The 25,000-nt window shown below is 38.2% G+C and overlaps 2 protein-coding genes across 2 annotated transcripts; one reads left to right on the forward strand and one right to left on the reverse strand.

Annotated features, from left to right (window-relative positions):
* Positions 1–3: 3 nt before the first annotated feature.
* LOC129412229 (ubiquitin carboxyl-terminal hydrolase 24-like) lies at positions 4–14,842 on the reverse strand (the record flags this gene model as incomplete). Its single annotated transcript, XM_055165373.1, has 30 exons — positions 14,449–14,842; positions 11,064–11,232; positions 10,791–10,858; positions 10,564–10,707; positions 10,362–10,487; positions 9,837–9,872; positions 9,682–9,747; positions 7,722–7,787; positions 7,518–7,592; positions 7,285–7,443; positions 7,079–7,193; positions 6,815–6,918; positions 6,368–6,475; positions 5,867–5,962; positions 5,621–5,782; positions 4,324–4,416; positions 3,697–3,807; positions 3,228–3,377; positions 2,466–2,597; positions 2,119–2,230; positions 1,966–2,042; positions 1,724–1,864; positions 1,596–1,649; positions 1,405–1,520; positions 1,205–1,271; positions 963–1,073; positions 800–898; positions 341–514; positions 164–249; positions 4–76 (listed from the first exon to the last, which is right to left on the reverse strand). Coding segments are annotated over exons 1-30 (3,369 nt in total), but the record flags the coding sequence as incomplete, so codon positions are not given.
* A 790-nt stretch (positions 14,843–15,632) lies between these two features.
* On the forward strand, positions 15,633–17,860 carry bloc1s2 (biogenesis of lysosomal organelles complex-1, subunit 2). Its single transcript, XM_020918856.2, has 5 exons — positions 15,633–15,830; positions 16,050–16,166; positions 16,248–16,367; positions 16,445–16,549; positions 16,919–17,860. The coding sequence occupies exons 1-5, from the start codon at positions 15,680–15,682 to the stop codon at positions 16,948–16,950; spliced, it is 525 nt and encodes a 174-aa protein (XP_020774515.2). The 5' UTR covers positions 15,633–15,679; the 3' UTR covers positions 16,951–17,860.
* Positions 17,861–25,000: the final 7,140 nt, after the last annotated feature.

Consider the following 25,000-nt stretch of genomic DNA (forward strand, 5'->3'; position numbering starts at 1 on the left):
AAAATTGTCAAGTGCATCCTGAACTTCAGGATCAGTCGGGATAAGCAGCAAAAGTTTCCTGACACGAAGTGTAATTCTGAAATCAAATATCAGTTTATGATCAATTATGCATGTTTCCTACACAGCAACAGGTTCCAAATGGTTTTCCCATTCAGTCTGTTACCTTGGTTCATCCAAGTTTGCCAGTTGATAAAGCATCTCAAACACATTACAGACCAATGCCATCACAATACCTGGCAGGGACTTCTCCTGTCCAAGGAAAAGTACAACAGATTAGCAATGGCTATTATCACTGTACATGTGCATTGTGCTAAAGCGATGTGTAGTCTCCTGTTTGCACCTGCTCTAAGGCATAGGCAGAGTTGAAGACTGCAGAGCTGGAGCTGCTGGAGGCGGAGGCGGACGACTCTGAGCTGCCGGAGGGCGTCCCGGTGCCCGAGCTCTTTACTGTCAGACTCTGCTCATCACTGAAGCCCAGCTGAGACAGCAGCTTCTGGTCACGGTTCATGGTCAGCTACAGGAAGGAACAAAACAACAGATAGAAATAAAAGTTATATGTGTTGTAGAGAGGTGAGCTAATGAGGTGGCAGACATTGCACTCAAGTCATCACATATCACACAAAAATTATTCATTAAAGTTGGGACTTGAACAGTCAGCTTTAGTTCATCCTCAGCAACACATAATATTTAAATCAATGATTAACAATAGTGTGTAAGAAATATCTAAATTATTTCTTTAAAATTATTTCTTAGTAACTATTAACCTCTATTATTAAATAAGAGTTTATATAAAACATACCACACTGTCATTGGCAAAGATCTGGACATTATCCACTGGACAGCTCAAGTGCTCAGATATCTTCCACCGGATATTTCCAATGGTCTCATTACTGTGGGTCTGAAGAATAAACAGTCAGTATCTTCCTGTAACCCGACCCAGGAGCTTCTTTCGTTAAGGTTACCTCCAAGGAGAAAGTGTCTTTGGTTGACTCATAAGTGATGTGGAGAGTGACGGGGTGTCCATTGAACGACGCTCCGTGAGGTAGGATTGTGCGAGGAACTGAGTACATGTCCTACATCAAGAAAATAATGTATAAATATAACTATTTTACTATACTACTATTACAGTGTAGACAGAGACGAAATTATATATATGTACACAGTTATGAATAACCACAAAGTCATTTAGTCATACAATATACACCTCTATTGTAATAACATAGCGTTCAGCCAGTAGCAGCAGTCTTTCGATTATCACCAGCTTAGTAGATCTGGAGAAAACAAAAAAAAGACACAAAACAGTTTCAGATTAAAACTTCCAATAAAATTTCAGAAAGAGTAGACCCTCACAAACACATGTCAAAAAGTGTATAACTAATTTCTTACCCAAACCCCAATGTGTACCTGGAAGGAGATTGTACAGATGTGGCCACAGTCGGCATGGCAGTGGCCGTCAGCATCTTTGTTGCCCGAGTAACAGCATGAGTGAGAGTGGGACCCCCGAGGGCTGAACTAGCAGCCTGAAATACAAAAAAAGGTATTTTAAACATAATTTCTACAACATTTCTACATTTTATAATCTTTTTGACAATTACCTCAAGTCTCTTGTAACAATCCGCAATAAACTTCTTGTGCAAAGAAACAGAATCCTTCAACAAAATACATACAATATTTAGAACAAATGTTTTGCAGTTTAAGTGAAATAAAAATAAATGCTTCTTACCTTCTTCATTTTGGGATTGAGGTTAGTGTAGCTATATGTGATAATGAGTTGAATTGCTTCATTGGCAATTTCTTCATCTGGAGTCTCCATGGCGATGCGCCAGATGAAGTCCATGCCTGCCAGATCAAGGCGCTCCACACACTGTGATGAGGAAGACAGCAGGTCCATATGTGTTTGTCCACATATTATATGTAGTATTATATACAGTATAACCATACAGAATACAGAATACAGAAACATACCAGCTGAGTGCCCTGGCGTTTAAGACGATGATCACACAGATTGACATTTTCAAAGAATGTCTTAAATAGATTAAAACCTTTGAGGGGAAAATGCATATGACTTAATTTATGTTTAACAGAAAATAACATGAAAGACTAAATGAAATAGCTTACCATTCATGGTAATCTCATAGGGCTCGAGTTTCAGGATTTTTTCTTTGAAAAGCTGTTGCTGCACATCACTTTCCAGGTCATGCTGTCCTTTGGTGAACCATTCAAAACACATCTGCACACATTACATTGTATTTAAAAAATTATATAAAAAAACATCTTTATATATACAGTGGCAGTTGTATTTTTTATTTCAGCATCAAGAAGCAGCATCCACATTCACAAATTCCAACAGCATGTGCCATTTTCTCAAGAAGGCCAAATTATGCTTTTTAAACTAGAGCTATATGCTGGGAAGAATCTCAAATATCAGTGATAATCTAGTATTCCTGAGTTTACTGTGCACGTACTTCTCTGTCAAGCTCGCAGACGTCTGGTCCAGACACTAGACACTCCCAGAGCTCTTTGGCCCTGTTCCAGACCAGGTACAGACTGGCCTCCTGGAGGAAGAAAGCCAGGAACCGCAGGTGGCTGTCCAGATACTAAACAAAGAAACAGGCAGATGTCTCTGTAAACTCAGACAAACACTGAGCATGCCCAGATATCGTGAGCCATATAAACCTGGTGAAATATGGAAGCAGACAGACTGCTCCTGCTCTGCTTCTACCCTGTACTGTATTCAGTCTGCTGTGGTTTGTTCTTGTTTTTGATCCCAATGTGAAGTTCCTGTTCTCTGTGGTCCCAATGTCTGTGATATTGATTTTGTGTTTTGTTAAATGTGATTTTAATGTTACCATCAACCTGTCCAGAGACAACAGCATCTGTGGCTATAATCACACATATTCAATAGTTTGTTATATGTTTATTAGTATGTACTGTTCTTTTGCCAAATAAATACATTTTTAAAAATTAATGAAGGCATGGATTTTAACTTTAGATATGCCCTACATGACTGTAAAAACATTTTTGAGCTGTTATGTTTTCTCTCCATTGTATTGTAAACAGTGTAAAGGACTGTGACTAATTAACTGTTGCAATGTTATGCAAACACTAATTCTAGTTTTAAAGGAGTTGAACTTGGACTTGTCTGTTCAGAGATGAGAGGCAAAAAGTATTTTGGTAGCCTTGACAATGGAAATATTAATAAATTTAATGTGCACAAATCTCCAAACCTCCTGATAGGTGTATCGTCCATCCACCACGGTTGATCCTGAGAGCCCAATGTTTCCCGAAGCAGAGGCGGCAAGGCGATGGCAGCACACCAGAGATCCTGTGATCAACTTCACTATCTCAAAGTTCTTCTTCAAGTCCTGAATAATGCTCTACAGACAAACAGGCACAACAGTCATTTTAAATACTGTGCTGCAAGACAGTAGCGATGTACATTAAACAGTGCTGCATTATCAAAGAAAAATTCATTTTACAACTTTGTAAATAATACTTTTTCACTGAAAGGCTTGGAAGAGCCTTGGGTGCAATCATCACTGTCTTAAAAGAGTAACACAAATCAATAATTCAATAAGTGCATTTTCTAAATTAAACTGCTTTAAAACTGCTTTTACAAGGACATCAAATTGACACTATAAATTAGGACTGAGTTTGATATTGCCAATATCGTTACTAAACAATTGCTGTTTTTACCTTGTCTTGCTTCTGATATGTCTGCTTGATGAAAGAACGGGTGATTTCATGCAGCTGTCTTAGAGCAGGGACGACCCAAACAGCCTGTGGACTGCTCTGTTGGGAGGAGGCCTATGAACAAATATGCACCATAATAATGTCTTCTTGATGTAGAACAAACAAGAAATAAATGAACGACAAAGAGATTGACAACCAAACTAATACCATCAGGACCATGGACATAAAACATGGCGTAATCTAGAAAAGACGCATATAATACCATATCCAAATAACTATGATTAAACATTAGTGCCATGTCCATGGTTCTGATCAGATTAGTTGTTGAATGAGTAAACATTACAGAACAACCACCAAGCTGACGATTCTTTAAAGAGAGAATCACATTTAATTGAGCCGTAAACCACTTGAGATATGATCAACACCACTGTGCAATCAAAATGCCGCAGCCCAGATTGTGAGGAAAGCAAACAATTAAAACACACCATTAGCTTTGTGTTAGAGTCCATCTAAGGTCCAAGTCATCCCCGCTTGGTCAAGCCCTTCTCCATGGCTGATTTGCAGAAGCAGCAGGATTGGTGTGATAGAAAATACCAGTTACAGAGTAATAATACGTGTCTCTTATCTTACTTTGACCAAAAGGTTGGGCTTCTTCTTGCCCCAAGTGCCAGTTAGAAATGAGGTCTGGGTCTCACTGCTTTTACCGTCCTCTTGAGTTTGTGTCTAAAAACATATATTTCACTTAATGGCCAAAGTGATTAGGCTGATGTTTATTTAATGTTTTGGATATAGCGGTAAGACAGTAGCACGACTCTCATCTTTTATGATAAAGTTTAATAATAAAAACAAACAATGATGAATTAGATACATGAAGTCCTTTCCTTTTCTCTACTGCACATTAAGCACTTCATGAAAGCTACTTTGGAAGTTATAGCTGCTAGGGAGCAGGCAAAGAGACATTACAGCCATATCACGCCAGCAGCATCTCAGAACAACTTAAAACATAAGTCACACATTCAACAAACAGTCTTACAGACACTGGGGAAAAAGCGGGTGACGTGTCTTGCCAAGGATAGAACAGCAGTATGAACTGGGAAGAGCAAGGATTGAACCAACAACCTGTTTAGTGGATGAACTGTTTCAAACTTCAGAGTAAATATTCTAGCAAATATAACACATTCACATAGCAAATTTCCTTGTAGAATCTACATGTTTAAATGTAAATGTCACATTACAGTTCATACAATCAAACACATGTACAGCTGGTGTATAGTGAGATGACCGAATGTGATGGGACACGTCGACAGGCCTCATGTGAGCATTCCTCTCTCAACAGATAAACAGTCTGCCTGACTCCCTGCAGCGCAGTGTGTCCTGGGAATATGAGCTCTCTATGGTATGGGCCTGTTCATGTTGACAAGACTCTCCACTTCACTTGAACACACTAAAACTTAATAGTAGTACAATTAATGCATTACATTATTTAAATAGCGCTTTTCAAGACTCTCAAACATGCTTAGAACTAATATTAAAAATCAAGACTGGACTAAAGAACTCACACAAAAAAAAAACACAAGAGAGAAACACATTGTCCATTTCTGGGTAAGAATACAGGAGCCATGACAAATACAAACTTTGCCTTTGACTTGCCCTTCAGAGGTCACAACAATAAATCATCTGCAATTGTGTAACCATATCCTCTGAAACCTCTTCCACCAACTAACTCCTGTCTTCTTCACCACATCCAACTCCTCTCACTAAGTCATTGTATCCTTAAACCAGATTCTTTCTTCTGTAAATATCCAGGAAATTTCAGTTTACACTCAAACAAAGCTTCACTGCCAAAATAGTAACATTAAACTTGTTTACGATGAATACTGAATAATATACTTTGTTCCACAGTGTACTGACAGATTTACTTTCTTACCTTTTTAATATCCTCAATACATTTAATGATGTAACTGCGTTTCACAGTTTCCTTGACAGCGTAGGCGTCACTCAGGATCCCCAGGTGCTCCTCTAAGGCCTGCTGAACCAGACTGGTGGGTAAGGTGGGGAGGTGAGCCAGCTCCCACAGCACCTCTAGCACCTACACAGCAACAGCATCAATCACAATCATCTTAAAATAAAAACACAATCTTTCCCTATAATAACATTTTGTACAAAGTCAAACCTTTCCAGTTGTTGTTTCAGATCGGGCCTCTCTGCCAATTCTCCCAATCAGACTGAGCAGCTTCTGTCTCACTCGGTCGCTCTCAATTTCCCAACTCTGAACAATACATTGAAAAGTATAAATAATTGTTAATAAAATTTGGCTATAAAAAAACTGTATTTCCAAGTAAATGTCCAATTAAATATCTCACCTTTTGAAATTCTATCAAATTAATTAAATAAACAATTTCATCCACGCTCACAGAATGTAATCTACATTTAGTTACAAAGCCTCACTTATGTTTTGAGCATAGAGCAAATTCAATATAGCCTTATTTAAATACCATCTGCAAAAATGAATAGGCTGGGTAAGATTTAATGCCTAGCTGAACTCTAATTAATGCATGTCCATAAAACATCTCACTTTAACGTGTTGACTTTACACCATAAAAGGTAACAACCCATAGTACATAGCACATGCAGTTATATGACAACACCAGAGAGTGTCCTGGACAGCACTGACCTTCTGAATAAGGACAAAGAGGTGGGTGAGCTGATCAAAGCTGAACTTCACAGCAGCAGCAGCAATGATTGTGTGAATGTTTTCAATCACTGTTGACGACTGGCCAGCCTGAAATACCAACACAGAAAAACTGTAAATAGGAGGCCAATTGTTGTGCTCAAATAAACACATGTCCAGAAGCAAATCAAACAACTGTGCAATAATGTTTCAGCAGTTATGTAAACTAATCAGGCATAAGATGTACATAGCAGACCACAAACACAAGTTAAGTAAACATAACTAGCTACAAAGTTATGTTCATCTGCACAGGTTTAAATAAAATTGACACTCAACAATTTCCATTAATAACAAGATTTATGACCAAATTGCATGGATGCTGGAAACTCTGTTGCTTATTTTTATACTTAATAAAACACAATACTCAAAAATCTAAGATACAACTGGTACCTGTATCCTCCAGATTTTGGTCAGTTCATCCAGTGACAATTTACTCCCAAGAAGTTCTATGATTCCCTTTATTCTCTCACAGTATTGGGCTTGGTCAATGTTACCTTAAAAAAAATAGAATGTTTAACCTTTTGTTATAATAATATATATATATATATATATATATATATATATATATATATATATATATATATATATATATATAATATATATAATATATATCTAATGTCAATATTTATATGCTTAGTAACATCAATTTTTTACCTTCCAGTGCTATTGATAGGACTGAGTTTTCAACAAGCCAGTCTAAAAGTTTATCTGTGTCTATGGCATTTTTGACTGTTTTAGACACAGTGCTCTCCTCTATGAGTTTGGTGACCTGAAGGAAAGAGTGAAAATGTGAGACATCTTTATACAGTAACTATACACAATAATTCTTTCACAATAACTAAAAACTAAGAGTTTAGGACCTCTTTTAGGGAGTTCATTTTGGTGGAGAAGTGTGGCGTTTTGAGCATTCGCAGCAGAGTGTCCAATCTCAGGTCGTCCACCACAGCGACCAAGTCTCTTTGGAACCTCATACACAGGAGTTTAATGGCTGAGAGCAGGTCTGGGATGCTCACAAGACGCTAAGGACAAGCAGAGAACATTAAAAAAAAAATTGTAAAATAAAATAAATACAACTTGTTTTCAAATTTCAAACCTTATCTTTGAGATCCTTTTCCTCCAGGTTCTGCACATATGTGATCATCTTATGTATGACTGGATCAAGCATGGGCTGTAAACAATGGCATCATGTATTTAACAAAGGGGTCATCACATTTCTTGAATACAAACTTTTCCCAACCAACATATACTTTTGATGAAGTAGATGCCTAAGCAATAATTTGGTGATTTGAAAGCTCACCTGGACAAGACTGGAGTTTAGGTACTCGGCACATACACCAAGAGGCTGGACCAGAGCTGACACACACTGTACAAGAAACATCAAAGTCATATAAATAAGATCAAACAGAAATATAAAATTGTTAATATAAATAAGAATTTGTAATTGTACAAAATGTAAAACATCTACAAGTTTCTCTCATGCGTTGTGGTAAGTTGCATGGAGTACGACAAGGTAACGCATTTGGGTGTATTATTTTGTGATTATGTGGCAAAAGGTGCATGAAAATTATGGATTTCCAACGCCAGAGAACAACTTTTGTCATCCATGCCAAATAAAAGCATCATAATGGGTTCTTAAGTGCCTCCTCTTTATCAACACACTCCCAGCTCTCCTCTACAGCGTGTATCTCCTCCACAGACCCGCTCACTTCAGTCATGACTTCCTGCTTAGAAAAATTAATGAGTCACTCCTGGGACAAGCCCAATCGTTCCAACTAATATGCTCTCTTCCTTCGTTTAGAGTTAGATAGATAGATGAATAAACTGTAATGCTATATTTATTGGCTAAACAGTGGTGCACAACAAAATACACAGGGTTAAAAGAATTTGTTTTGGAATACAAATTTTGTTTTTATTTTGTACTAAATATAACTTAATTAAAATAAAATTTCTGATAAAGACTGTCCAAATACACAAAATTGAAAGCTCTTGTGCTTTCACATATTGTATTGATTGATTGATGCAGATGCACATTTGGAATAGGATGTTACTTCCTTGTATATCCCAATGGACATTTGAGACTAAGCATAACTCAGGACAATTTAGCTTGGAATTAATCTTGGAATTAAGTGGAATGCCGTGTCGCCAGATCTATTAAAATGGCAAAAAGGCTGTGTACAGTCCCTGACATAAGTCTTGTCGCTTATCCATTTTGTAGAAACAAAAGCTTATAACCTGACTTTAAATTAATCGATTGGTTTTAGAAATGTCTCATATGAAAGCTAAAACCCTCCCAAATTATGCTCAATATACTAAAATAAATTTGCTTCACTGAAGAAAGATTGATCATTTAATGAACACAGAAAGGTCAGATTTTGGCAAGACAAAAGTTTTGTCGCCTACAGAAAATTGAACAAATAATTTACTTCATCAACAAATTGTATGAATCATTGTCGAACCGCATGGATGCAGTCCTTTAAGCTCATGGAAGTCATACAAGATATTAAATATGGATCTCACAGCACCACGACTTAATTCACTGACGTTATGCAACATATTTTTGTATTTGAAGTAAATTATTTGTTCAATTTTCTGTAGGCGACAAAACTTTTGTCTTGCCAAAATCTGACCTTTCTGTGTTCATTAAATGATCAATCTTTCTTCAGTGAAGCAAATTTATTTTAGTTTATTGAGCATAATTTGGGAGGGTTTTAGCTTTCATATGAGACATTTCTAAAGCCAATCAATTAATTTAAAGTCAGGTTATAAGCTTTTGTTTCTACAAAATGGATAAGCGACAAGACTTATGTCAGGGACTGTATGTGACACACAGGTTTTATCAATGGGCACGTCCTGCTGTGTTTCCGGGATGTTTCTTAGAGGCAGCATTAGTACAAGGAGGTCTCTGAGCATGTGGCACAACAGGGCCTTTACCTCCTCCTCCTCCACACACGAAGGATGAGAGCGCTGCAGTGGACAGAGCAGGGGGTACACAGGCTGACCTTTTTGTGTGAAGGATTGGACTTTCCATGACATAGCAGTTTTTTAAAGGTTGCTATATATTCTGTCTTTACTTTTTTTTATCTGTGAGATAAAAAAAAAAATTCCAATTGCTGGGCATCACTTCTCCTGTGTTTTAATATTTTTTGGCAATTCATAAAACTGAACTGAATTTCATCAATAGTAGCAATTATTTCACCACACTACTCCTGATGGGATGTTATGACTGAGAAAAATTAATAAATAAGGTTTTCTCTTACAGCAATCTCAATTTCCTCTGCGTTGAGTTTGGTCTGGATGGCAGAGAATCCACCCAATTCTCCAAACTGAATAAAGAGAAGAGATCAGAATATCAAATAGTGACATTGCTATTACAATACAAAAGTTAATATCCAAGTTACTCTATTCTACCTACCCGATTCACCAGGTCCACTAGCCAACCATGTGGCTCCTGAAACACAATGTAATCATTTTAATTTGAGTTTGCAACACAATGACGCAACAGCAGCACACAAACAAATGGATGACATTTCCCAACAGCTGTTGTATATCTGACAGTCATGGTTGGATCCAAGCCCTTACACAACACCAGAACTTGAGTCTGTTCTTCCTCCCCTCAAAAATCATAAACAAACACTATGAAGGCATGACATATGTAAACAGAACCAAAGACTCACGTTTCTCTTGTAAGTAAATTACGGCTGCAGGATATAATGAGAAGCTTAATTGACATTTAACACAAGAAATCCATTGGTAAAGTGTTGGGGTACTTGATTTGATACCGAACATACATGTATGTAGATTATAGCTTTGAGAAAGATTTTTGAATCATAATTTAGGGATAAAAAGTAAACCCACCAAATAATACGTTAATATTGTGATCTTCCACTAGTTAATACCACTAGCTGTTTGCGGATCAAAATTCTTCACTGCTTCTTACTTTCTGGTAGGTGTTGCTGGGAGACACAGCAAACATGTTGGCTTCCTCTCCAAAAACCTCAGCCCAGTTCCTCTGACACGACTTCATTCGATTCTTAAAATGGTATTCATTGTCAGGGTTGAAGGCCTGGAAGCAAAAAGGTATCTCAAAAAATTGCACTAGTGTTACATAACATTTTACGACTGATATAATTAAGGCTCACCATGGTTAAAACTGCCATTAGATTCACAGGCACCGGGTCTTGTTTAACCCTTTCTGCCACCAACTCTACCAGCAGCATCAGCATGTTGTAGATGCCCTCATGAATCTCTGTGCCCCACTTGTGAACTGCACTGCTGGTCAGCAACTAACAACCCAGAACAAAGAGGGTCATTAAAACTTTATAAGTGTTAATTCAGTTTGCAGGTCCCCTGTGTGCTGGGTCCTCACCTTTTTGAAGGCCTCTGGCATGCACCGATCCATAAATCGCTTGCAATTCTCATCAGCATCAGCCAGACCTTCAAGGCAGATTCAAAATAATATGAATGTTTTTGCACAAAAATAGCTGTGAAAAATAAGATGCAGATTGAGCATCAGCATCACTAATCCAAAATACCATGCGATAAACACCCAATGGTCCAAACAAAACATGCCTCCCACATGCAGACACAGATGGACTGGTTTCATAAACACAGATTTTCATGGTCGTATAAATAGTCTTACCGTGTCGAGCCAAGCAGGTGGAGGCGATGAGGCACTTGCCCAAAGACTCCTCTCTCTTGTAGGGGATGGACCAGTGGTCAGTGAATACCCGACTCTCCAGCTCATACAGGTTAGTGGTGGGAAACTCCATACTGCCACCAGAGCAGTTCCCATTCTCATCATTGTTTCTCTATGACAGATAAATATCAACATTACATCATGATGCAGAAGGTGAGACTATGGCAGTGTCGCAGTGTTTCCGCTCTGGGACAGGAGTGAGAACAGCCATTTGGGATGTGACCTCGCTCAATGCCCTTCACGTCTGCATACACTTACCCTTTTACACTAAAGCACAAATGTATTCACACCAACCTGGCTCTGGAAACGACGGCTGTGGAGTCCAGACTTAAGCCATTTGATCCTTCTGAGCCATTTTCCAAAGCCCACTATTATGCAACTTTTATACTGTACATTCTGCATACAGAACCACCTTTACACAAGTTCACTTTGACTAATCATTTAGCCATTAAAAGAATGATTTTGAGCTTAACTGCAAATCTCAAGTATTGAGCACCAATGAGTTATGTTGTGACACTCAAGTGCACCAACAGCTCAAGCCTCATCAATGGACAAGAACATTGTAGCTTGTGAGCTCTGAGATTATGTTAAAATTCAACTGATTCAATGTTAACCTGTTATGTAAATTCCTTTGTGTGTTTAAATGCCAAGAAACAGACTGGAACACCTTGAGGATAGATGTCCGAATAGTTCTAGGTTAATGGTCACTCTCAAAATGTCTTAAGTTTGAGTTTACCTTTAAAGTAATTTATCAACTAAATCTGTAAACCACACAAAACAGGCAAACCACCTGAAAATGTTTATATTTCAGTTATACGTGACCAGTATTGAGTTTATGTTATGGGGCTGACCAAAGAAAGTTTTTTAAAGAGAAGTGCAGAGCAGAGAAATTAAACCATTAAAAGTCATCATCACACTGTAACACTTTATATTTTGCAGAAGTCAGGATGACACAATAAAAGATTAAAGAAAGGGAGACATGGCATAGAGAAAAGTTATGACATACAAGCCTTAGAAGCAAAGACTGAAGAAGGAAGTGGTCCAATTTAGAGCTGGGGAAGTGGGGATGAAACTCAGGCTCAATGTATTTCATATGTGTTTTGGGTGTTTTCTTGTTCTCTCCCACAGTGCAAGTTTTTTGTTTTAAATTTTCAATTTAGAGACCAAAAAAATGTATATCGTAATGGTTGTTTGGAATATAAAATTAGAATATAGAGTAGAGGTGGGTGATATACCAAGAAATAATATCATGACTTCCTTAGGTCCGATCACAATTTCGATTTTATCATGATTCATGTAGACTAGTATTATTACTCGTCACTATGACTGATTAATTCTAGAAGTCTCTCAGAACATGACAGAGGCTAACCAAAAGTGTCCAAAGTGTCCAACCAAAAGTTTCTGAGCCAAGTCCTGCCTTATATTAAGAATTACTGAAACACAATCTGATGGTATCACCAAAATAGGATCAAAACGATGAGCTCATGATTCATTGTTTATCGCCGTATAGCCCAGCCCTAATATAGAGTAAATACATTATTATAAACACTAATCAACGAGGCTGCAAAAAGAGCTGATTAAAATTAAACTTGCTGTAAGTGATATTTCTGCAGGTTGGTTTATTTTTATAATCCATTCAAATTTTGAGCAATGCTTGAATGTCCACATGAAGACATTTACTTTCTTAATGGAGTGCAATAATATCAAGAAAATATCCTAAATATCAAGATATTCTAATAGAAAACAAAAGAAAACTTTTTTTTGTCTATTTAGTCTAAATTGTCCACTCTAATCCAATTAATACATTTCAAATGAAATTAAGGAAGGGAAGCAGGGTTTTAAAATATTTCTTAATAACAACTTACAAAAGTAAAATGTTTAAAGATTGAAATTGCTGTCATGCTTATGAGTGTACAGTGTTTTTATTGCACAACTCCATCTAAAATATATCATCATGGAAGTACATACATGTCCGTAATAAATCACGTTTGAGGTCTTCTGGGTAAAAGTTGAATCATATGAGGTACAGTATGTAACAGTTTTTTCTCTGTGCCCTGGCCCTACCCCAAGTGTAACTTGGCGCCAGTCTGTTACTATGCACCCATCCACCCGTGGGACCCCTTCAAAAACTGCAATATGTTCACTGTGTCATGAAGGGCTATTTTTAGGAGGACAACATGCTGCAACAGCCTAACATGTCAACAGTACACACAAATGCATTAGGCAATAAAGAGATCCAGTTTTCAAATAGTTGACATCCATGTGACAATTATTCATAGTTTAAGGATATACATCTTAATTTCAGTGTACTTGTTGGTTGTATTGTAACAGCACAATTACAATCATGTTTTGGAAATTAATTGAATGGAATAACTAGACTAGAATGTGCTTGAGCCATAAAACAGTGTCCATAATAAAGAAAGGTGATGTAAATTGATAATTGCTATTAACACTACTGTATCATTCTTAATCATTAAAAATAAAATTATGTTTACAAACTAGCACTAAAATTCGTTGGTGTACTGAAAATTCAACAAGTGAAAGTCAAATTGCTGAGGGGTAAACAGGCTACTTCCTGGATGTTGTTTGGGGGTGAGGGCTATGCATAACTCAAAGTTTCACATGTTTTTGGTCACAATGGCAACCCATCAGTGTATTTTCATAGAAAAATCTTCCATTATCACAAATTTTTGGTGTACTGTTTCATAATTTGCTCCAATTTACAAGTGATAGTCTACATGAACCTATCAACAACATTTCTTCTACATAACAAGCTGGGAGAATGTAAACAAGCCTTAAAGAATGAGGATATTGGGGTTCTGGGGATGTCAAGTGAATTGCGAAATCTCTACACATTCTGCACACAGTCTGTACAAAGTGAGAGCAAAAGAGGGAATCGGTCAATTGTCCAAGCTTTGGATGCTTGGAGTACATAAATGAGTGTTTTCTTGTCAAGATATTACTTTCCAGGTATAAAATCCATAGAGAATCTGTGGCTGTGCAGTAACTCGCGCGTTTAACTCTCGCTAACATTGCTAAGCAAGTGCTGCCCAAGCTAGTAAGTTTGATTGCTTGCCCCGATGAAATATATGAGAGATTTTGCATGATTTCATTCATCCACAAAAGACGATACTAGATTAGTTGGCGTGGGTGCACGCATTTTGTGTAGTATTAGTTGCATATGCGCCCTGATCGCCTGACAGTTCACGTTGGGCTTGCTGCACATAGCTCCGGCTGCAGCTAAGTGTAGCTAGTTAAATGGGCGAGACCAGTAAGTTACAATTAGCCATGTTCCCCCATGTTTTCTCTAATGCAAAGTCACTCTCACCTCGCTATCCACAACATCGTGGTAAGCTGGCGGCGGGTCAAACCCCCCTGTGCCGCTTCTCCCGCTGTTTTCCCCGTCTCCAGATGAGCTGGGATTGGGGGCAGGCCCGCTCTCCATCGGCTCGTATCCATACCCGAGTCCGGGGCTTTCGTTGGTCAGGAGCGCCACTGCCTCGTTGATGTCGTTCTTGGCTAAACGCAGCGCTTTCCTGATCACGTCCGGATCTGGGAAGCCCATACAGAGGAGCGTGGTGATGTGCTGCTCCTCTTCGGTCTCCATTTTGGGGTGTCTCTGTGTTTATTTGTCCCTAGTAGTAGCGGGGAGCTCGGCACAGCCCTGTAGCAGTGCGTGCCGCCATGTTGACAGTCAGAGCTGCAAGCTTTGCCTGTCACGATCCGACTTCCCCCGAACAGCGCCGACACAGGTGCTATGCCCAGTTTGTGTCAAGTTGGTTTGCAATGGGCTCACTAGAGTGCGCACAGTGACCACAAAACTACTGTTAAGTTATTTTACAGTCTAATCACAGTCAAAGTTTTATTTGTCAAAAATATCCACGTGACCAATTGACAAGCATAGGCATATTTTACTTTACTTATTTAAACTCCCTTTTCCCTTTTTTCTTCTTTTTTATACAGGGCTCTATTGCAACAAGACAGAAAAAATCTTGTTCGTTAAAGACATACATTTAAAGCATCCAGGCTATAATAAATATGGCCTATAGATCCTAGTAAACATTGTAAATTAAATTAGTACAAATACGTCTAAATGCCTTTCAGATAAGGATCTATTAGCTATTGTTGGGTTTCAGATGACATTACAGCATTCTATAGGCAAATATTATTTAATACAGATGGGGGGGCCGCTAAAATTAATATTGTTAGAATGCAAATTTCTGTTGTAATATAGCACGGTCTTGGGTCTAATCAATAATAAAAATGAACTGGTTCCATATTTGAGAATTTGCCTTTCCAATATTTCATGGCAAAGTGCAACGTAATTAATTGGAAAAACTGCTTCTTGTCCCCCATCTGAGAGTCTGAGATCCACCAGTTTCGGGCCACGATCTACCCTCTGTGTGCTTGTGTGCTGTGGACATCATATGGGTGTGGCACATAGATCCATGGAGTGGCAGTGCGCGCAGACCGAGTTGTAGTAAAACCTTGTGGCGCGCGGTCGTCACGTGGCCTCATGTGCGCTCATGTGACCGGGGTAAAGCCAAAACAGGAACAAAATGGCTACTGCTACAGGGGACGAGGCAGCGGCTATGGATAGCATCTCCCGGGCCCCAGCGGCTCATTCTGCAGCTTTGAGTGCGCCTGGAGCCGGGAGTAATCAAGCAGAACCCCCAGAGGATGGAGCTGAAACCGCAGCACCTAAAAAGGGTAACTGCAGTAGTGCACAGCTGGACACCTTCCGTAGCTAACAATGCTAACTTTAACACAATATAAATCAAACAAATAGGCCTACGTAGTCATTATTTGATTGAACCATTGTACTCTTTACCCAGTGCCTCTAGATTTTTGCCTATATGTGTGTTTATGTTGGCAAACGAGTGTGCCAAATGCAGCCGTATTAAAAGTGTTATTATTGTATGTGTTCAGGTGATGGCGGGGTAGAGACAGCAGAGGAGGCTGTGGAGCCAGCAGAGCCTGATATAAACGAGTTATGCAGCGATATGTTTGAAAAGATGGCAATATTTCTACAAGGGGAACTCACAGGTATTGTATTTGTAAAGCAATGCCATCTCCTCTTATTTCAAAATCATTAAAATCATCTAATTATAATGTATGTTTTTGTAGCTACATGTGAAGATTACCGCTTGTTGGAGAATATGAACAAGCTGACCAGCCTGAAGTACATGGAAATGAAGGACATCAGCATAAACATCAGTCGTAACCTACAGGACCTTAATAACAAATGTGAGATGGATGGTTTACTCTAATGACGTAGTCTTTATGGTCTGTTTTTAATCCAATTGGGGTATATTTCTGTACAGATGCCAGCCTTCAGCCATACTTGGATCAGATAAATGAAATTGAGGAGCATGTCACTTCACTTGAGCAGGCTGCATACAAACTGGATGCTTACTCTAAGAAGCTAGGTAAATTAATAATAAAATAAAAAAAAAAACGCCTATCAACATAACATTCCGGGCATGGGTTGTATGTTACATAGATTTAATTTGGAAGAATTGTGCACGTACATCATTGGTACACACAGATCATTTCACTCAGCATTCAATACTTTTATTACAGTACCTATGGCATATCATGAAAACAACTGACCTCATTATTTTATAACCATTTACCTTAATCACACTAGGCACACACCTATTTTCTTCAACATCTGTCTTAATACTTCTTCCGCCACTTGATGGTGCTACATTACACAGATTCATTTGAGCAACTTTAGTAACTTGATTTGTGAGAGTTTATTTATTTTACAGTATTTTTCTTCATTCTTTTTGCAGAAGCTAGGTTCAAGAAACTAGAGAAGCGATGATAGCTGGAGATTCCTAGCCACCTTTCTTAGCCTGCTGCCTTACCTCCTTGTCTCCTCGGTGGTGGAGCAGCAGGAGGATGTGAACTGAGACTGAAATAACAAACAGTCAGAAACACTTGGACACTTGAACGCACCTCAGAAGAACCACCAAAGGCCGAAGTCGAGGAGCAGAGAGAAGCGGTGTTGGCTCTGTTTAAGCCCCAGTTGAGAAGGACTGTTTTTGACAGCTATCTGGTGTGAAGGAGGTTAGACCAGTGCGTGCCCTTGGAGTTACTGGAATTTTTGTATGTAGGTCAAATTGTTAAAAAAAGAATAACTAGCATTTGATAATTGAAGGTTATTGTTGCACTGTAGACTAAACAAAGCATGTGTTACGATAGCCATTGAAATGTCAGCCTAAATAATACAGTTATCTAACTACATATCCACAGGTACCAGGCAAGAGGAATGGGCATGACTGTTCATTTCTTAGTACTAGTTTGTGTATTAAATACAGCTATACTTAATTTATGATCATATTGTATTGTTTAAAATTTATTTAATATTTAGTCCAAGGTCTGTCATTGGTTACATACAGTAACATACACTAAACAAAAACACAAACGAAAAGTGCACTCTGTCTGGCCCTTGTTTTTTTCCATATACCCACTGAAAGAAGTGTCTTGGAATAATTTTAAATTATTCATTAATTTAAATTGATAAACTGTATGCATTTCTAGCCTTCATCAGCAGATGGCAGTCATGCTCTTTTCTAAACCTAATCTTGGGTCTATTTATCTCTGGTAAAATATGAGGTAAATAGACACTTCTTGCTTAATATAACCACAATTAGCAGAACCTGGCATTAACTATAACTACATGTAATATTTTCTGCTTTTATACTAATAAAAACAAAATATACAATCTAAAATATGCTGCTTTTATTGAATTTATTGAATATGCTGCTTTTATTGAAACAATATTTGTTCAGTTATATTTGTACTGTACTATTTTTATATACTATATGCAAGTTATTTTATCTTTTTAAAGTGAATGTCTCTAAAGTGAAGAGAAATGTGCCACAACTCTGAAAAGACAATGACATTTAGATTGGTGGCTGTAGTGTTAATGTCAAACCCTGCCATAACATCCTCAGTCTGACACATGCTCCATAGAGGAAGCTGAGAGGTGAGTAAGGATGTGTCTGGTGCCCTCTGCCTCCTGTCTTTCCTCCCCTACATTAGCTGCCCCATAATACAATCCAGATCACTTTCCTCGCCCGTAGCCTCAGATTATCTAAACTGATAGGACGTTCTCTGTGGGTCACTCCTGCTGGGTGTGTGTGCTCTATGCATGTCTCTGTGTGTTTGCGTAAGGCCTAATCAAAACCAGGTCTTTGTCATTAGTCCAGTCGAAGTGCTGGCAACAGACTGTAGTCATTATTCATAGTGTAACATTATTTACTGAAGTACTCTGATCCCCGGCTTTTTATCCTTGGGGCATAAATTCAACTCTGCTCCCATAGGCTCTCCAAAAATTGGGTTTATTAAATGATTTGGGGTTGTTTTGTAAAAGCTAAATGTAATGGCCTGGGGAAAGTGGGGCGCTTAGAGGAAGGTAAAATTGTAATAGGTAAAGCCACTTATATGCTATAGTATTTACCGCTCGGAAAGTACCACAAAGCCAGGCCAAAACCTTTTGGGTGTGGAAAGCAGTTGTGTTTTGGACAGCATATGCGTAGTCAACTGAGGTAGGCTTTACAGTAAATCAGCTATACAGTTCCAAGCCTGAATACATGGGAGGGTAAACAACATTGAGTGCTTTCTTGCCATAGTCGAGTCTATTATTGCTTATAAGGCTTATATCCTACTATGGCCTATTTAAAATCTTAAAAGTCTGAGTCAATAGTATTTGTATTGCTCAGAAATATCTTGAAAAACATTAATTCTTACTGTTCTTACTGTGAGCGGGTTTGCATGTCTACAGATCTGACCTGTAATTTAGCTTGGTGGTGTTAAGTGATTGGTGATAAGTTACTGCTGTAATACATTCTATCTCGACAAAGCAATAACATATTTATGCAGAGGTTGTTAGTAGAGAAATGGGTGCTGACTCCTCCACAAAAGTTACATACTAGTAAATGTGGGTCATAGCAAACATTGCAGTGATCAGAGAATTTTTATACCGGTTTAACACTTTTAAAACGAAATACATAACATAATTTTGTGGGCCTTGTCGACAAATATCGAATATTGGACACAGCAGCAAGACAAATATCAGATATCGATACAGACGATACCCTGACCTTCCCAATTCTACCATATACATTTTTTGAGTACAATCATTTTTTAAATGTATAGACGTCAGACAAATAGACCACAGTTTCCATGGGGCATTTTTAAGACTTAATTTCAGGAACCCTAGTCTCTTTTATCATGTTCTTTTTCATGCATTGAAATGGCAGGGCATTAGCTGTGTTTTAACAATTGTCACATGTGACACAGGTTATATATCCGTTACATGTGGAAATCCTGATTGAATTACATACATTGTGGTTCCAAACTTGTGGCTATAATCAAGTTAAAGTGCATATTACCCGGAATGGACTCAAACAGACCTAACGCAACAAAGGAACTGCTCCAATTCAGATGCTAGGGAGAGATAGGGCCTAAACTGGATTTGGTCTGACAGACTTTTGACATTGTTGAATGTCCATCATCAGCAGCTGCAGTTGTTTTCTGAGAATCAATGAGAATGGGCAAGTTTAACAAAAACAGGGCAAGACGCCACGCCACAAAATTGCACAACTGACAAGCAAATGAGGACAGAGTTTAGTGAGATTTTTCATTGTGTGTTGTGTGGTCTATATGTAGAATATATTTAGGCTATTATTAAACATCTAGAATTAAATGCACATGCACAAAATGATTGCATAAATGTAAAAAGTAAGATTGTTTTACACTACATTATTACTACTGCCTATAATAGCCTAGGCATGCAATACAAGGTGTAATATATTGCTATAGAAAATATCACAATTAACAATAATATTGACACACTGATACAAAAATCTTAACAGGATAATCCCAGGAAATTTTTAATAACTGTGCAATAGGGCTTTGTTGTTTACACACACACAAAAAAAAACTACTTTTGTTTTGCTTGGTCTATGTTAATGACACCTGAGTTCCAAATAGGCTATTAAATACAAGATTATTGTATATGACTGAAAATGAGTTGCACACACGACTCTGAGCTGAGAATTTGATAAGTTCTGGAAGTGGCCTAGGAGCCGCTCTTTAGGCGGGACCAGTCACTGCAAGCGCGCGGACTCCACCAAGCCTTTCTTAGAGCCAAAAAAAACAAAAAACAAACAAAAAAAAAAGACACAAAAAAGAAGCAATGACTTGATAAAGCTCAGAAAAGAAGAATGTAGACTCATACGTTTGTGCGCAGAAAGATAAAAGTGAGATACGTGTGTCAGCGCGGGAAGAAAGAGCGGGAAGAATGAGCGGGAGCTGTGATCGTGTTTTCGCCACGGATCGCGGATCGCAGATCACAGATCGCAGATCGCTCTGTCGCTGAACTGATTGAACCACCGCGGCGTAAGGGCGTCGGCGAAGCTGCTGTCCGCTCATTTCACCATTCTCAAGCTTCAGGGCCTTGGTATTTCAGCGCACTCAATGTTTTGCAAGACCCGAACCCACCTGCACCATGTTTTTCATCATTCCAAAGCTCTGATACTGTGAGTAAACTTATCTGTGTTTGTGAGGGCCTGTGTACTGCCATTAAGCTAAGAGGAAGTTTAGTATAGTCTTCATATCTCGGTTTCTTGTTCAGTACAGTAGGGCAGCTCTTATTTGGATCTCATTTACTGCTAAATAGGAATAGTAGTAACTTACTAGATGTACCTCATGGATCTGTTTAGCCTGGGTTGAGTATTGTCATCTTAGACCTTTCGTGAGTTGTGCTAGTGGCAGGTCCATTAGTACTGCAGAAAAAATAGATCATAAACCTTTTATCAGTACAAACTCCTTCAGCTGTCTTAAGAACCTTTAAGAATCTTTATCATCGACTCGCTCTGCAAGTCCTCACTCCATGCACACATTTGCCTTGAAGAAGAGCACTACTATTATACCTGCCAAATGTACCTAACTTCCAAGGCTAATCTTGCAACACGCGCCACTGAGCTCCGCCTGTTCACTTAAACAGGAGGCCATGTTTGAACCCTGTGGCTTGGAGCACCACTTTTCTCATGTAAGTAACATGGTAGCATGGATGTATGGGTGCTACAACAGTAATTATCAAGATTGGCATCAATATTAACATTTTTGTCAATTATCACTAATATTTATGGCCACAATAGGTTCATCAAAGGGGTTTTAGAACCTGTATGTGTGTTGGCAGAGAGCCTAGTGCATCACTCATCGCTAAAATCAAAGGCAGAAATCCAGGAGTTGCATCCAGCTGATATCAAATCTAATATGCATATCCCATTGTTGTAAAGTTGCAACCAAAGTCACTATAGCATGCTATCCAACTACATCTTTGAGATAATTATCCATGGTGGTTTGTTCAAGTAAAAAAAAAAAAAGAGTCCAGTCCTCAGAATAAAGCGGTCCAGAAAGAGCCAAACAAAGCAAATGTGCACTACATTTGGTGCAAACTGCTCTCTGTTTAAAAGACATACAGCCATGTGAGGATCAGCTTGAAAAACAGTGTGCATCCTTTTAGTGCAGGTGCATGACATGCATGCAGGCGACCACCATCTTGTAATCCCCTTGGTGGTAGACAGACTCCTCTTCAGTTGCAGTAGTATTATCTTAATTTGGATTAATTTTTATCCAAATATTTTCCTTCTTTGCGTTATGTTTATAACTTATTTAACTGACTTAGCAATTGTGTGTAGCAATGTTGTAGTCCTGTTTTAACCCTCTGAGACCCACAGTTGCAGAATTGCAGCATTTCAGTATCTGATATCAATACTGATATCAGATATCAGCAGTGATAGTCAATACTGATATAAGATATTGATGCCAATACTGGATTTAGCACTGGTTTGGGCCTGTTAAGGTTCATGTTTAGACTTGTTTAGAATCTGGTGGTACTTGGAAGGCAAATATCTTTTATTTACTTTGAGAAATACTGATATATTTCATAGTGCAGATAAGATACTTTTCTTATGTTTTTACTTTTTCATCACACACAAAAATGTCCTCTTCACTGTCATGTAGATAAATAGCCCACTAAATATTGTGTTAAAGTCTCCTCTTGAAAAGTTCTTAATGCGGCAGGATAGACACCAAAGAGCTTCATGTTTACATCCATTTTTTGAAGCAGTCAATGGATCTGCGAGGTATTTCAGTGCAAACACAAGCCACATGTCAGATCTGAACCTTTAAGTCCAAACTTCAAATACCTTCATACACGTAAAAGCTGCATGAGGTCAAAGTTTGGCACCGCCATCCTTCTCTCCACCATATTTCTCACACCTCCATCATATGCCATGCACACGTGTGAGTTCCCCAGATCACACACTATAGACCTGCATGTCACTGCAAAACCTTTGAAACCTAAGACCAAAGATCAAACCACACATAGGTTTGTGGTTCCAGGAAAACCAAAAAAATCTGACAGATGTTAAATTATTGGGAGTCATCTCTGATTTGCCTTCACTGTCACTGCATTATTGCACAGCTAAAATGGGACCAGATGGGTAAAGTGGCAGACAGGCTGAGGGGTGCAGAGGGGGAGGATTTTTGGATGTGAGACAAGAGACCAGACTGTCCCAGCAGGTAGCAGACATAGAGGGTGTCATGTTGTGTCTCTGCTAGCACACCAGGAGCTGACTGGAGGACGATGTAGTGACAAGTGTCCCATGTATATTCAGGTGTGACAGAAGGAAGTGAAAGTACTTTGAAAAACAATGACAAGAATGACAATAGACACACTTTTGCTTTCTTACTGCTTCTACTATCACCATAACTACCCATTTTATAAATGATTCTGTGTTGTTGGGCAATATTCTGATTGACTGTTCTTGACAGAATTCTTTTCATGTTTTGCTAGCACTTCTCTAAATGAACTTAACATCTTTGTCCTGTGAAGTCCCAGTCAGACACTTTGGCACCGCAGTCGTTTGGTATTGACATCAAAAGACCTTTCACCTTCACTTATCACACAACGACAACTTGTATCGCAATTACTGTTTTACTTCAGCATTTACCCAGGGATGGGCAGGTTGATATAAAAACATAAATATTTAGAGACTTAAAAGGTATTGAAACAAGATGATTTTAGTAAACAATATACTCATGATTGATCTTATAATTGTTTATATATCATTTTAACACATTTTTAAAATACACATTTCATTCATAAAACTAGGGACATACTGATACCAGATATTGATGCCAATACTGAAAAATTAGCCCGATTAGGTAACAGCTTCCTTATATTGGTTCAGCCAGTCCTGCATTGACATGAAATGGTGTAATAAGACAATTACTGATCGTATTTTGCCCAAAAACTCTCATGACAACTACATAACACATTTAGATTTGTTTTGTTTTATTTAGTTTTTTTTGTTTAAAGGAACTACATGCTTTTTTCATTCTCTTCACTGGTTGATATCGTATATCGGCAGACACTTAAAGCTATAGTATCGCTATAGTACCTATGATCTGTACTCCACCAGTGACTGATGTCAATACTGCTTAATCAGTACTTGGACAACTACGTATGGGATCAAATAAAATATCCCTGATATTGCCCATCACTTATTTTAAGTTATACTACTGGTGTCTAAAGTAGTTTTTAAAAAATCCAAAATATGCACAATGGGAGGACCTTGAAGGAACTTTACTAGAAAAAGTCTGTGTGTGTTCCTTCATGTCTGTCATGTCCTTTACTGTATTTCACTTAGTTCATAAATGACTCACCCACGTGCGGAAGTATTTAAAGGACAGCTCTGACTCATCTCCCATTAAGGCACTGTATGTGTCCCCAAATTACAGAGACAGCCAGTCTTAACACCGTTAGACAAGCAAAAGCTTAAGATCACTATGTATCCGCTGCAACTTACAAAATACTGTCAGGAAATATTAAATGATCATTTTAAATTAAACACAATAAAATATTTCAAGGTGCACTTTTCTAGTAGAGGCTGCACCATCTGTTTGTCTCTAGAGAGATGTTATTGCTTTACCTGTAAAGTTCCACAGCATGGCATTAAACATAGATATACCATGGAAACAAAGAGGTGTGTTACAGATGAGATCTGTGGAAAGGCAAACCTGCTCACAGTACAAATGCAGGTTTTTATTTTATTTTATTTTATATTACTTTTTAGTAATAAATACATCTATAATAGTTAGTAATAATAATAGTATAATAGTGTTTAATGCCATGGCATATGTCCTCGGATACACAGGGGGTCAGATCCTTCACTAAAAAGATGCATAATCCAACTTAAAGTCTTAAAGCCTTAAAGCCTTTTGAAAATACATACAAGTGAGTGAATGTTTCTTATTCACTTTGGCAGATGAAGACATAGTGACAAGATGTGAGTATAAAAAGAAGACAGAAAAGCTGCGGCTGCTGTGATGGAGCACATAATTTAGCAGACTATAACACTTGCATCTTTGTGTTGTATTGCATATTTTCCACTATTTAGCTTTTTCTGAACTAAAACACAAAAATTAGGATGTGAATTTGAACATGTTCTGCTTTGAATTATCTGTGCATGTGAAGAGTAATTTGACAGAACATCGAATTAGACATGCCTTTATTTCTTTCCATTTTTGCTCAACATGAGTGCAGCGCGGATGGGACCAGGGAGGGAACAGACTGTACAAGGACACTTGAGTACAACATTAGACTTAAAGGGTCAACAATATGAGATTGAATTACTCAGATGAAATCAGTCAGCTCTTAATGTGATGTCTGCAGTTAAGACAAAAACAATATGTCAGGAATCAAGGACTCAATGAGTAGGTGCACTGTGTACTGTATTTGCTGTAGTTTGTAGATATTTTCTTAATTGCACTTGTAAGGGGTGAGTCTCCAGCCA

This window comes from Boleophthalmus pectinirostris, unplaced genomic scaffold (genome assembly GCF_026225935.1).
Source record: "Boleophthalmus pectinirostris isolate CB_2022bp ecotype Guang Dong unplaced genomic scaffold, ASM2622593v1 HiC_scaffold_703, whole genome shotgun sequence".
NCBI lineage: Eukaryota > Metazoa > Chordata > Actinopteri > Gobiiformes > Gobiidae > Boleophthalmus > Boleophthalmus pectinirostris.

Coding starts and splice junctions, on each gene's coding strand:
- bloc1s2 (XM_020918856.2), top strand. CDS start 15,680: ATGGCTACTGCTACAGGGGACGAGGCAGCGGCTATGGATAGCATCTCC. Junction 16,167..16,247: donor TCTACAAGGGGAACTCACAG/GTATTGTATTTG, acceptor ATGTTTTTGTAG/CTACATGTGAAGATTACCGC. Junction 16,368..16,444: donor ACAGGACCTTAATAACAAAT/GTGAGATGGATG, acceptor ATTTCTGTACAG/ATGCCAGCCTTCAGCCATAC.